Genomic DNA, 14733 nt, shown 5'->3' on the forward strand with positions numbered 1-14733 from the left:
TCCATGACTCCTCCTGCCCTTGGCCCAGAATGCCCCCAGCACTGGGCAAATCCTGCAGGGCATGTGCAGAGCTCTCATAGGGTACCTGGGTATTCCTCAAGAATTCTGAAGGCTGCTCTGCAGCCCCTTTGTGCCATGTAGCCAGCCCACAGATGCTGTAGAGCAGTGAAGGATTCCCCTGAGGGCTGGTCTCTGACTCTGCCCAGGCTTCCCGTTACACACAGTAAAGGCACCACACTCCCTTAGACCTGTTTTTTTCTGGATACCTTTCTCCATGCATAGAAGTGGTCCTGTGTGCTGTACAGGAAACCATAGATGCCAACTCCATGGGTGCTTTAGGGCTGGAGCACCCATGGGGAAAAAATGGTGGGTGCTGAACACACACCAGCAGCTAGCTCCCCCTTCCCTCCCAACGCCTCCTGCCCATCACAATCAGCTGTTCTGCAGCATGCAGAAGGCACTGGGGGGAGAGGGGGAGGGGGAGGAGCGGGGGCTGGGCAGCTTGGGGGAGGGAGCGGAATGTGGCGTGAGACAGGAAGAGGTGCGGTGAAGGTGGGGGCTTGGGGGGAGAGGTAGAGTGGGGGCAGGGCAGGAGCGGAGCAGGGGTGGGAAGAGGTGGAGCGGGAGTGGGAGCTTGGGATTAGGGTGAGGGTTAAGGTTAGGTACATGAGTTGACACCTCTGCAGGAAGCCTCAGAGTTTGACCTGGAAACCTTTGCTCCACAACATGAATCCCAAACCTTCAGGCCAGAACCTGAATCTCCAGCTTCTACCCCATAAAACACACACAGGGAGCTTTACTTTAAAATCAGAATCTTTTCCCAAAACCTGTAAACTTCATCCCACAATTGAACTATCACCAAAGCCTTGAACTTTCTCTACAAATTCAAACCCAGGTCTATATGCCCAACCTTCATCTGCAAAACTGAATTCTTCAAAGCCAAGAAGCACTGGAGCATACAGAATTGAAAGCAGATTGTATCACTCCCTAGCACCACCTTGCCCTGCCCAACTCCCCTAGCCTTTCTATACCTCTGTGCTTTTCCGTTTCCTCACTTGAAGAATGCAATATTCCACGTGCTCGGAATGGCCTGTTGCCACTGGATGTTGCTAGCCCAGTGCTTAGCCAGGGAGCACTGCAGTAAGGGGAGGGTGAGAGAAACTGATTCTGGGTGATTTCCTGAGCCCTTTTCTCTCCAGAGAAGACAGACAACCCCACCCAGACTTCTGGCTCCTGCTGGACCTGGTGGCTCTGAGAGCTAGTGGAGTACGTGTCCTGGGAGGGGATATTGTCAGTAACAAGGCAGTGTGGAGGGAGGCACTAAGGGAGGGAGGGAGCTGAGCAGCAGTACTTGCTGCAGCTGAAAGACAGATATAGCATGTGTTCCCCACAGGCCTGCACTTCCACAATGGCTGGTGTATGGGGTGGAAGGGAAGCCAGGCCTTCTCCACGTCCCCTTACTTCCCTATGTGCCCAGACACATCCCCCCGAGTTCACTCGGAGAGCACAGGCAGCAGTAGCATTTTGGCAGCCGCCTCCGGCCAAGGTGTGCTAAGGGGTAGACAATACTCCTGTGGCCTCCTTCTCCTTCCCAAACTCAACTCAGTGGATTCACACAGAGCAGCCATAACAGAACCAGTCTCCACTCCGTTCCTCAGTGTTCCCCACCTATACAATGGGGAGAATTATAATTACCAATGGTACCTTCACAGAGGCATTGTGAGGCTCAGTTCATTAATGTTAAGGCCTTAAAGTTCCTGAGCTGGAAGACGCTAAAGGAAGAACTTGGATACTACTGAGATGACTAATCTGTATAAATGCCTAGAAAGAGACAAACATGGAGAGAGAGGACATGAGAGAGCTATTACTGACTTAATTTTCCAATCAAGAACAAGTTTTAAAACAACCATAATGAAGACAGATTTTAAAATGTAAACTATTTATTTTTAAATAAATGTCTTAAAGCTGCCCAGTAATAAATGGCAAAGTCACCTGTGACTCTGAACAATGAAGGAAAATTAAAGAAAAAATCAAGGTAGAAAAAGGAAAATCACTAACATAAGGTCAGCATTTCAGCCACACAAGCTGAAGCTACAGTCTCCTCAAAGCCTAACCTTTAACCCCAAGTGCAACAGAACTGTGAGCAAAAGGCAGCACTGAGGATTTATGAAGAATAAGTTGACAACAAACTTGGCTGCCTTTTGCTCCTGAGATATACAATATAAGTGGTTACAGAGAAAGCAGGAGTTGTAACATACTTGGATGTTGGTCCAATATTTTATGAGATGTTTGTGTGTTTCACCAACCTAACCCCAGTGTAAACAATGCTATGTTGAGGGAAGGGCTTCTCCCATCAACATAGCTACCTCCTCTCGCAGAGGTGAATTAACTATGCCGATGGGAGAAGCTCTCCTGTCAGCATAGTAGCAGCTTCACTAAAGTGCTACAGCTTTATAAGTGTAGACCTGCAGCTTTATAAGTGTAGACTTGCCCTCACTCTCAGTCATAATTCAAAGTGACTGGGATATGAGAACTGCTATGTGCAGCTAAGAACTGTCTGAAGAACTGTAAAGAAATCATGCTGGCAAATGGCAAAGCTGAAGCTGGGGAGGTGTCAAGCAGGACTGTTCCACGTCCATCTTATTTAAAATCTTCATGAATAACTGGAAGAGGAAGTAAATGGCCTGGCTAATGAAATTCACAGACGATAACTTGGGAAGAGCAGTGAATACCAGACAGGACAGAGAATAAGAAAGAGACCTACAGAGAGCTGAGATTGGGACAGAAAATAACAGGATAAGAAAATAATGAGATAAGAAAATAACAAGAAAACACAGCTAACTTGTCTGGGCAAAAGAATCCAAAACATACTCAGTGGGAGGAGAACCCTAGGACAGAGAGATGCTTAAAAAGACCTTGAAAAGCTACAACATACAGCAAATTAAACATCTGTTTGTAGTGTAACAGGCAGTAAAAAGGCCCATACAGTTTTGGTATATGCAGAGGCATCACTTCAGGGGTCAGGGAAGTGATAGCCCTCTTCTGTGGCTCTGGTGCAAGCACACTTGGAGTATTTGAACTCCGAGCACCACATTTCAAGAACAACTATTGGCAAACTGGAGGCAATTCAGAGAAAAGCACCAGAAATGGTTAGAAGGCTAGGGACTCACCGACAAGGAAAGACTAGAGGTGTTAACAATGTATGTTTTGTGAAAGCAACATCTAAGGTAAAGGTGCACAATAGTATAGACATATCTGCAGGGTATTCACACCAAGGAAGAGAGAAATTATATTCGGTGGCAAAGGGGGTACAACTAGGAGTTTTGGGATGAAACTAAGGTAAAAAAACATTTAGAATGGACAGCAGCAAACTCTTGCTGACAGTGAAATGTATTAGGCCATTAGTCTTTCAAGTGTTGAAAGCTACATTGGTTGGCAGATGTAAACTAGACTGGAAAAGCTGCAAGGAGATGGCAGCAATGTTGGCGACTCCATAGGGGCATCTCCCCTCTGAGTCAACATTAAACCACTACTCCAATACACTAGTAGGGGGATCAGGCAGCTAGAATTGCAGTTTTTTGGATTAGATGTACAGCCAAAGTCTGGATTATTCAAGGTCATTATAGATCTCATCCTGTTTAAACCTTCCCTGTGGTTTCATCTGGCTCTGGATTTTTCTCCATGTCCTGTCCTAACCTGCTGTCTAGCACATTGTGTACCATCTGCTAGGCTCCATCTCAAAGATGGCAGCATTTCATTAGTGATTGAATGACTCTTATATGTATAGTCTGTAACATGCTTTGAGATGAAAGACTGGAGAAATATCAGTATGAAAATGCATACCACAGCTAAATGAAAAGAGAAGGGCAGGGGAGGGCAGCAGTGTCAGGCCAGACACTGTTGAGCTCACACAATGATCTCTGTTCTGTGACACAATGGCTGCAGATGAAGTGTCATCTTTTTATTGTGGAGTGCAAAAAGCTCTCTTGCCTGCTCGGCATGAGATACTGCCCCTATACTTGTATATGTCTCCAGCATGCTCTGGCTTTACTCCTATCAATGATTTTGTGCCTCCACTCCTGCTAGGATACTGTTTCCTCAGACGCAAGTCCCTTGGATCCTCCCCGCAGAAATAAAACACTTCCACCAGACAGAATGGCAAGACCACATTCTGTTTAATAATAACTCTATAAGGACTGTACATGCCATTTTGGCCTACATCGTCTCCTTTTTCAGTGGCTGCTGCCACACATAGGTATGGACGTGTGTAGTGCCATATAGTTTCCTATGTCTGTATGTATAGTTTATATCTATATCTCTATATATATATTTTTTCTCATAAGTCACATTATCAAAACATGCAAAGAATAACCAGCGAAAAAATTTCAGGCAAAGAAGTTTTGGACTGGGAAGACCGAAGGCAAATCAGTTTTGTTTTTGTTTATTTGGGGGTGGCAGGGGTAGGAGGGTTTCAATGACAGACCCCCTTCTCTTCCTGCTCTTTCTTTCCCCATGAAGAGCCATGGCCCTCCACAAAATGCATCCTTGAGGGATAAAAAGAATCTCTATTCAGTCCCGCACAAAATCACACACAGCTGGGGAAGAGGGTCTTTACATTGCCCAGCTACAACCCCTCCTTGTCCTGTCCCCTTATGCAATAGCAGTTTCATATGTTGAGAATACAAAATCTTAAGCCCCAAACCTTTGGTTGCTTTTAAACATGCTTCAAGATTCCACTCCCCATTCTCCCACCCACCAATAGACACCCACCCATACCACCCAGAGATCACTGTACCTCCCACTCCCCAGCCCTTACCCACCCAACCCCAAAAAGAGCTTTTTAAAAAAGTCCTGCTCATTGTAAAATGATTTTTGATGCTCATTCTGTAGTTTGGAGGATCCCAGGGACCCATTGGTGACTACCCCAATCATGGAAGACACCCACAAAACCAGAGAAGATAAACAGAAATCAACAAACAAAATACACCTGCAAAGCTGTTTCTGCTTTTCACACTGCTCATCTGTGCACCACACGGGAACTGGATGGAGGTGGAGTAGATGCCTGTGCTTGCCTGGAATGGACTGGGCACAGCATCTAGGTCAAGAACCTGAATGGGATTTATGACCTCTAGAAAGGGAGCAGGGCAACAAGGGAAAATGCTTCTACTGGTTTTCTATCCCTCCTGCAAAGGGCTTTGGGGTTCAGGTGAACCTGGACTGGATGCCTGTGTTATCCTGGAATTAACTGTCAATGCATGACTTTTCTCCTGGGTGGAGAAGAACTTTGCCTGACAGGATGGACACTAGTTGTACCCTTGGGAGGAGCAGAACCAAAACTAGATTTCTGAAGACACTGAGCATTGACTCAGTGCAAGGTGGAAATGGAGGCTGAATTCCCACCCACCCAGTGATAAGATAGCAACTCTCCCTTCTTAAGAGTACCACTTAGCCTAACCAGGAGCCCTTACCATCATTCTAGAACAGGCAGGTTCCTTGTTGACTGCCCTGAGGAGCAACATTCATGACTGAACAGATAACCTGTCAGTCCCTACATTTCCAGGAGAAATCCTATTGTCTGGGTGGAAATATTGTCCAAAACCGGGGCCTGGCCTGGTTACATTGCTTCCATTCGAATCCAGATCTGTCTGTGCTGGGGGAAATACAATACACAACCCCAGCTGGTCCATATTACTCTTGTACAGACCTGTTCATATCCATACAAGGGAAGGACAAAATGTCCAAAAAAGGTCTAACTGGTACACATCACACACACCTGTACATGTACTGTCTGTGCTAGGAAGAGCCAGATATATAACAAAAACCCAGATGGTCTCTATGCTCCAATGCAGATCCTGCCATATCTGTGCTGGTAACACAGTGACCATGTGGTCTGTATCACTTCCCAACAAACCTAGAGAGCTGTCTGTGCTGGCAGGGGCCTGTGATCTCCAGCAAGGGGCCAGACATTCTGCATAGTGAGAAACACTGTGCTGGGGAGAGAGGCAGAAAGATACTGATCTGGCACAGATGTCTGTCACTCTCCTACAGATCCAGCCCTATCCATCTCACCTGGGGAGCGACTGTGATATGAAAGAGGGCCCCAGCTGGCTCCATTCATAACAGACACTGCCTCTGCTGTGCTATCTAATGGGTGCACACCAAATCCATATTCTGCATATCGCTCTGTTTATCCTTCCCTTCCCTGAGTTAAGGCACAGCACATCCCTGTCAGACTTCCTCTTCTGTGCTCCAGCTAAACAGAGAATGTTAATTCCTCTCCACTTCTCTCCAGACAGCATTAAATATGCTGATTGCAGATCACTGGTGATTGCTGTATTTGGAAGGCTCTTTTGGTAACAGCAGTTTAAAATGACATTTCCCATTGTTTAGAAATGTCTGAAAATGAGGAAAATCCAAAGTGGGGTGAGATGGAGAAATTTTCCCTCATACCAGCTAGTGTGAGATAGTCTGAGCTGGCAGGAAGAAACAGTTCTAGGCTGTGAGAGAGCAAGAACCTTCTCCTTACATGGGAAGGCTGAGGTGATACCTTTCCAGATTATGCAGCTAAGCTTAATGCCAGCCTGCGCTACTCTCCAGAGTACTGAAGGGTGTTTACTTTTTACTTATCTTTTCCTCTGTCAGGACAATTAATCTGACATTTAAGTCAAATGGGACTGACTCTGGTGATTCAGGGCCTCACCCTGTTCCCATGAAAGGCAAAGTCCCAGCTAACTTCAGTTGGAGCAGAATTGGGCTCTTACTTGGGACAGTTGCTGGCTGGTGCCCACAGGAGGAGGAATATAGTATTCTGGCTGTTCAGGGGAGACAAGGAAAGAAGTAGGTAACTTCTTGAGTGTGGAGAAATCGCTCTCTTCCTCCTTGTCTTCCAGAGGGGAAAGCTAGATGGCCTATGCATAGGCTTGGAAGGATTAGATTTTTATTGGTAACGGTCAGTAAACGCTGATTTCACTGTACACACACACACAAAAACTAATGAAAAAATATTTCCATTGACAATAAATGAAATTTACAGCTAGGCAAGGTAAGAAAAATGCTGCTTGAGAACTTTGAGTTTGATCTAAAGATATTTACTTTGTATATTTTAACATGACATGTTGACAATTTGTGTTTTAACACTTATGAAGCTATATAACTTTTTGAATCTCAACATCTGTCATTAAATAATCATTGTCTGACCCACCCATAATTTCATGCAACTGTGAAAACTGAAATAGATAAAACTAGAAAAAATGCTTAAAAATAATATTGATATTATCCATCAAAATTATATATTAAAAATCTAATTCTGCCAAGCCTATTTATTCAGTACCAAGCTCTGTAACAGCACTTGAGCTACACCAGATTGGAAGAATCTCTTTCTTATTCTGTGATTAACCCCTCCCCCCAACACACACACCTTTTCAGATTTAGAAAATAGTTTCCTTTCCCCTGGCTGTCCTGCCGGCTCCACAGACAATTTCCATTTGCTGGACACAGTAAGGATGGTCCAGGCTTTAGCCACACATGTGGCCAGTCTATAAATCTCAGGGCCATTCCAACTCTCAAGTCACCTTGGAACTGGCATGAAAACAGGCATGTTCCCTGGCTGCAGAAGCTGTCTCACCCCAGGAGCCCACCACAGTCCCCAGTCCTTCTCACAGACTTGCTCCTGCCCTACAATCACAGGACAGGACTTATCAGTGGTGCTTACCTTTCCCTGTCCCAGCGTAGTCAAAGAAAAGGGGTGGAATTGGCAAGGGTGACTAGCCACTGCCTGAGATCTGTCAGTTCACATGGAAACTGAAGAGCTGCCAGATGGGAATGACTGTCAGTCACTACAAAGTAGGAACAGATTGGAACCAGTCACCTAGGAGTGGTAAGATCTGTGGCCTTTCCTTAACTCCCTGAGCCATTTCCCCAGACCGAAGGATGTATCAGAACTGATGCCCTACAGATGAATGGCCCCTTCCCCTTGTCTCATTCACCCAGCCAGTTCCCCCAGCCTGGAGCCAAATTGAAAATTGTGCTTTAGAGATGAAAGACCCTATATCTCACTTCATGATTCCCCTGAGCCAGGCACTGGAACTGGTGCCCTGGAGGTAAAGACTCCAAACCTGCAAACAACTTGTAGGTTTAACAACAGTAATGTGAACTGGACAGATGGTGACAGTAGAGGGCACAGGAGTGAGAAAGAGGTCTGTCTGTCTGAGAGCTGATTCAACTACTAGAGTCACCCATATTTAAAGAAACACTTCTCTGTTCAGCAAAGAACAGAAGTCATGGCTCCTACTAAAGACTTAATGGCTTTACGGCGGAAAGCAAACAAAGGCAGGGAGCCCTCTAGCTACACAGCTTCAAGCAATTTTAGAAATATTTCATGAGTGCAGCTCTGTTCACAAGTGACGACTCCAGATCAAACTTACTTGACAAATAAAAAGATATTTGTTTCTGTCAGCCCTGCAAACTCAGCCTGGGCTCTGAGAGTCAAGTTGGACTCTTTCCAGATCATCCCCTAGAATAAAGGATCTGCAATTCAAATTGTGCCCCCAATGACACCTGTGGCAACCCCATGGCCTTCAGGAGGTTTGCACAGGTGTGACTAATTAGAACATAGTAAACAATTCTGCAGATGCTGCACAAGAAGGAATAGGTTCCATTACCCTCTTTCTGAGCTAGGCTGGCTCTGCAGAGATAATTTGAATAAAAAGCAAGTCAAAATCTAGGGCCAAGATTTTCAAAAGGGACTAGTAACTTTGCATTCCTCTGTTTTTGGATACTTTCAGTAGACCTGATTTTCAGAAAGTGCCGAAAATCAGGGAGCCTTAAGGCATCTGAAATTGGGCCCCCAAAAACTGATGAATCCAGAACCATGTGTCACTTCTGAAAACCTTAGCAACGTGAGAAGATCTGATTCTGGATACAGGCAGGGTGCAGGCCTGTTGCATAAGGAAAGCCCATTTTTATACAGTCACTTTTTAAGGTAGAATAACATTTTGCAGGAGACTCAAAGTGACCTATCAGTTTGTTATTAATATTGTCCATTTGGGCCTCACTTAGGCAATAGTTGGAGGCCATGGGAATGCTGTGTCCAGTCAGGTTCCTGGCAACGAGAAAGGCATATGTGTTCTTGGATGGTGGGGACACCAGCGGAAAGTGCTGTTGTTTTTAAAAAAAGGTAAGATCTTTATTTGCAAAAAAGCAAGATCTTTATGAAAAATCTTATAGAATTTAATAACGTGAAAATAATACGTTTCTGTAGAAATTACTTTAAACACCTGTAGGATTTAATAGACAATGAGATCCCATCTATAAGCTTTTTGAAACTGTGCTATAGAATTCTGTAGCAGAAGTATAATTCTCCAGAGGTCAGAAAACTCTGTGGGAAGGTTTTCATTTGCTATTACATTCTGTGGGATTTTCATAAGGTACATTTCTTTTCTTTTTCTTTTTTAGTCTTTGTTTTCCATGTAATGTGTGTCCCTCTGTCACTTCTCTCCTATGGAGAAAATGCACCTCATACATTTGTCACACATCTTACCAAATGCACAACTTGTCTGCATTAAAAAAAATAGACCTAACCAAGATGACCCCCTTGTCCTGGTCCTGTGAATGACAAGGTGGGAGCAGGATACATTTGAAGATACACTGAAATATAATTACTGTAAACATCGGTTGGTCCTGGCTAGGACCTTGGAGGCAGAATGGTTGGGAAAAAATAAGAAGCAGGCTTATCAAACCTTCCCCCCGAAAGAAACACCCCAAAGAAACACACCTTCAGTTTTCCTGCCCATGCACTTTCCCAGTTTCTCTGTTCTTGCTAGTGAGATTTCCCCAATCCATGTAGCAGCCAAACCAAAGCAGTTCAGATAAACTCAGGATAATGAGTCCTCCCGGGATTTTGGGAGGTGCTTTAGCCAACCTTCTCAACCTTGGGAGGTTGGTACCAGAACGTGTAAACATATTTAAGTAGATATTGAAACCTCATCACCCATGAAAGGAGCAACCTCCCCTGGGAAAGACAGGGAAGCTCCAAAGAAATGGGGACAAAGAGGTGGTAACAAATGCTTTTGTCTCATATCCACCCCCAAGCGTCAGCCTCACATAATCCTCCCAAACACTCCTCCCAGTGGCGTTTCCATTAGAGGTGCAGTGGAGCGGGAAGACAGATCCTCTTGAAATGGAGCTTTGCCAGAGAGACTCAGAAGTTCTCTGTGGAGTTCCCTATAATCCCAATTGCTGGTAGGAAAGGTGTGTGAGCGGAAATACCATCTCCAAGGCTCCATAATTCACCCTCCTCTTGACTCCTGGACATGATCCACTTCTGTTTTCCTGTGGCTGTCTCAGCTCCTAGCCTCCTGGATAATATTCCTGCCACATTCTCCTCTCCTGATACATTCTCCTTCCCTGCTACATGGGTTGGGTTCCAAACCTGGATCAGGAGAGGAACATGCCTCACTCTCCCATCCTGCAAGCAGCAATATCAATTCTACCATCAGGGAGGAGAAGACAGAGAGGAGACAAACATCTGTATTGCAGTTGAAAAGAGTGGCTCTGGCTTGGAGCAAGTGGGGAAGAGATGCCTCCGGGGTAGTGCAGAAAGAGGGCAATCTCCAGCTTGGTTCATTTATCCAGTCCCCCACCCTTAACTCACCCTTTGGTGGGACTTCTTTGTTGGAGGGATGCAATTGCTCACACACTGCCCACATTTCAGTGAACACCCAACACTTCTACCATCCCCTGGTGGTCATGTTCTGCTATCTGAACATCTGAACAATGATTGCCCCCACACAATTTTTGTCTCCTGTTTATTCCCTAGCAAGAGCAGAGGGGAAACAATTGGTTAATACCTATTTAAAGTCCCTTCTCCTGTAGTATGTCTGCAGCAACAAGAAGGGGAATCACATGGAATCAAAACCCCATCAGTCCATGAATCATAAACTTTGTTAACAAAAATATAGAACCCGTACAAATGGGGAAAATTCCCCAAAACCCAGCCTTCCCCACCCCTGAAAGAGAGATGGGAGGAATGAGAAAAAAGAAAACAGTGCCAAGGAATATTTACATTGTCAAGAAAAAACAGAAAATGTAAAGCAGGAAAGAGAAATGAACAGGAGGGAGGAGAAAAGTTTCCCTCCCACCCCCTTTCCTCCATCCACATTTGGCACCACAGAAGGATCGGGGATACTGAGAATGGTATGGCAGTTATGGTCAGTGGTGGCCAGCCCATAGGCCATTCCCTTTGTTAACCACTGTGTTTAGAACCAGTACTCGGCAATATAAACCTGTAGAAAAAGAAACAGCAACAAAAATCCAATATAAACTGGAAAATGGTGATACTGTTTGTTCCTGCTGTTCCTGGCCTCCCTGCAGAGGAAAAGAGGGAAGGATTCAGGCAGCAGTACAGAGGTGGACAAACTCCCAAATCCTCCTGGAAAGTCAGCTTTATGTTACAATGTTTATATAGTAGAAAATGGCAGGTGACCCCCTCCCCGTGCATGTAGTGTCCAACACCACCTGGAAATATCCCCATGCCCACTCTCCCCCCACCCCCCGCCCCCTGGCCTGTTCTCCTGCAGCTCCCAGGCAGACAGACATGTCAGCGGGAGCAAAAGAAAAATGTTTCAAAGAGACCGAAGCACAGCTGTTGCTGTATGGATTGAGGTCTGTATCCACAGAGCCTCACCATCCGTACCAGAGCACAGCCCGTGTCCACAGAGCCACACCATCCGTACCAGCACACATCCTGTATCCACAGAGCCTCACCATCCGTACCAGAGCACAGCCCGTGTCCACAGAGCCACACCATCCGTACTAGAGCACAACCCTTGTCCACAGAGGTATGCCATCCTTACCAGAGCACATCCCGAATCCACAGAGCCACACCTTCCATACCACAGTACAGTCTGTATCCACAGAGCCTTGGTTCTGCATCAAAGAACTGTACAGTATTTATCCATATAGCTCATCCATCCTATTAGTGCAGTGGCTATATCCATACAGCCTTACCCTGTATATCAGCCACAATCCCTGTATCAGTGCAACCTATATCCGCACAGTCTTGTGCCCTGTTCAAAACAGACTCTGTATTCACATATCCCATGGATCAAAGCAGATTGTAGCCCCAAAACAACATCCATTCTGCCAAGATAGATCCTATCCATACAGCCACATCCTTGTATCAAGCCACTGTTTGTATCTTGGGAGCCACATCCCAGCATCTGAGCAGTCTGAATCCAGAGCCAAACCCTTGTATCAAAAAGATTTAAAGTCCAGAGTTCCCTGAGCCCCCAGCATGCTGTCCAGAGCAGTGGGGCCAGGGGATCAGCCCATGATGGTGGGCAAGGAGGGCTCCGCCCCTGTCAAACACCTCCAGTCCTTTACTTCCCTTTTGTTAAAAATTAAATGTCTGAATGAAAGATGTGTCCGCCTGGGAACCTGGGGAGAGGTTTTCCTGTCATTTCATTCCCCCCTCCCCTCCCATTTGGTAATGGTGAAAGATTCCTCACTGGCAGCATCAATTGTTTGCTTCCCCCTCCTCCTCATCAAAGGATTGCACCCCAGATGAGGTGACATCTGAGACCTTGCGGCTGAGTGCGGCATGTTCCAGCTCCTCCCGAGGTGACAGTGACTCCAGGTCCCGGCATACAGCATCGTCCTCCTCTGGAGATGTCTTCTTGTTTAGCAGCGGGGCCTTCTCCAGTAGTGGGTTCCCTTCCTCCTCTGTGTGCACCCCCATGTATGTGCTGGATTCAGCCCCACCACCACCCCCTGCAGCAGTCTGAGGGGGCCACATGTCAACGAGCCCTGGGTTCTGGAGCAAGGCCTGTGGTTGCTGCTGCTGCATCTGATGCTGCTGGATGAGGCTACTCTGAATCAATGTGCTCTCCTGCAGGTTGGACTGGGTCTCCTCAAAGTTCTGGCCTAGGTAGGAGCCAGTAGCCGGGGAAGCAATGAGGGATTGGTCACTGGTCTCCCAAGCATCAGAGGAGCCCAGGCAATACATGCCCTGAGAAACATAGGAGTGGGGCCAGCTGTCATACTGTGTCTGGGCCATGTGATCTGCAGAAAGAGAAGGGGGAGAGTGAAAGGGGAAAAGAAAGAGTGCAAAGGGAGGAATTGGAGAGAGAGAATGAGAAAGAGAGTGAGACAGAGCAACAGAAACAGGGAGAGACAGAGGGGGGAGATCAGAGAGAGGTGTCGGGGAGGTCAGGAAAAGAGAGGGAGGGCAAGATGGGAGCCATTGGAAATGGCAGACAGACAGATCTGCAGAACCTGGGTATACAGGTGATTGATTCCAGCAGATGCTGGCCTCCCCTGCTGTGCCCAGAGGCCTAGGAGAATGGGGTCTGGAGTTTGTCTGCTGGGCCCTGACTCTACGGGGAGCTCCACGAGTGGGGAATATTCCTCTCTCTGCCAGATCTCAGCTCAAGAGAAAGGGTAACAGTGACTCCCTCAGAGGATAAAGAAACTAGTAGGGATGGAAAGGAGCCTGGCAGCAAGGATGGGGGAGGGCAGGGACGTCCCAGGACCAGCAGGAAGGGGGTAGGGCTCACCCTGGTTCTCCATCAGCTCCTGGTAGTTCTCACTGTAGTTGCCTGCTGGGTTCTCCTGGTTGGAGTTGACACTCACATCCTCACCATCCATGGAGGACCAGGCCATGAGAGTGGCCTCAGAGATGGCGAACTGCTCCATCACCCCTACACCAGAGAGAGACAGGGAGAGGCAGTGGAGACATGAGGAGCTCCCCATGTACCCCCACCTCACTGACACCCCTGAAACACTGATCCTTCCTATTCCTGTCTCAATGATATCCCCTGCTCTGACCTGCCCCCCCTCATGCATATCCCCCAGCGAGTCCCTCCTGCCCCCATCTGAGCTGCACCTCCCCAGCCGATCTGTGTGCATTCCCCAGCAATTTTCTTCTCTGGATCTCTCAGGCTCCCCTTTCTCTCTCTCTGCTCTCAGACACCCCAGATCCCTGGTGTGGGGGAAGTCAGCACTACCTGCAAGGAATCGGGCCTCCTTCTCACCGTCGCTCAGGTCTGAGTAGGCATCAGCATCCTTGCGCACCGCCTCATGTGTGTGCTGTTGTTGCTGGCTGTTACCTTTGCCCCAGCCTTGCCACTCAATCATGTGAGCTACACGACCCTGTCCCATAGCCGTTGGCTTTGTGACGTGATCCTTCATGCTGCGGGATATCCCTAAGGGGCCAGACATCAGAAAACAAGGAGGGGCTATTACACAGCTCCACGGCTGTTTGTCACTCTATTCACCCTTCCCTGGAAAGGGGCTCCCCCCATCGTCCCCTGGACTCCTTCCCTTAGATGGTGCCCCCTCCCTCCCTTGCTGTGGGGCTCAAAAGGCCTATTAAGCAACTCCAGGAGTTGTAATTGCTCTGTATACCCCTCCCTGATATGGTTTGTCATCATTTCATGGATAGGGTCCCATTGGGGGTGCAGTAAGGAAAGGAGGAGAAACCCAGAAGTGAAAGACCCTGGAGAAAGAATTATTTTTTTTTTTGCCCAGCACAGAGTTCAGTGTTAGGGGAACAGTGGGTACAAGGGGAAAATCCCAGAACTGGATGAACTAGGAGACTGAAAAAGGGTCTCCTCCCAGGGCAGTCTTGAGGGAAAGTAGTTGAAGAGGTCTGAGCATGGGGGCACAGTGAGAAGAGCCTGAGGGGTATGAGACAAACTTGAAGTTTTAAGAGGCAACAACTGGGATAGGCTTGAG

General features: G+C 47.0%; 1 protein-coding gene across 7 annotated transcripts in view; it reads right to left on the reverse strand.

Annotated features, from left to right (window-relative positions):
- The window catches only part of FAM131B (family with sequence similarity 131 member B), a 116137-nt gene that overhangs the window by 21090 nt on the left and 80314 nt on the right, over positions 1–14733 (reverse strand). For 3 of the 7 annotated variants that reach the window (XM_073312453.1, XM_073312497.1, XM_073312486.1), the window contains 3 exons: positions 14004–14201; positions 13554–13697; positions 11562–13059 (listed from right to left, as the gene is read on the reverse strand). In XM_073312453.1, the coding sequence (XP_073168554.1) occupies positions 12515–13059; positions 13554–13697; positions 14004–14201 (887 nt within the window). In that variant the 3' untranslated portion in view covers positions 11562–12514. Of the gene's footprint in view, positions 1–4821; positions 11365–11561; positions 13060–13553; positions 13698–14003; positions 14202–14733 lie in introns of those variants that run through there. The other 4 variants (XR_012155017.1, XR_012155016.1, XR_012155015.1 and 1 more) reach the window with 4 other exon arrangements.

The sequence above is a fragment of the Lepidochelys kempii genome, chromosome 1, assembly GCF_965140265.1.
Source record: "Lepidochelys kempii isolate rLepKem1 chromosome 1, rLepKem1.hap2, whole genome shotgun sequence".
Classification (NCBI taxonomy): Eukaryota; Metazoa; Chordata; order Testudines; family Cheloniidae; genus Lepidochelys; species Lepidochelys kempii.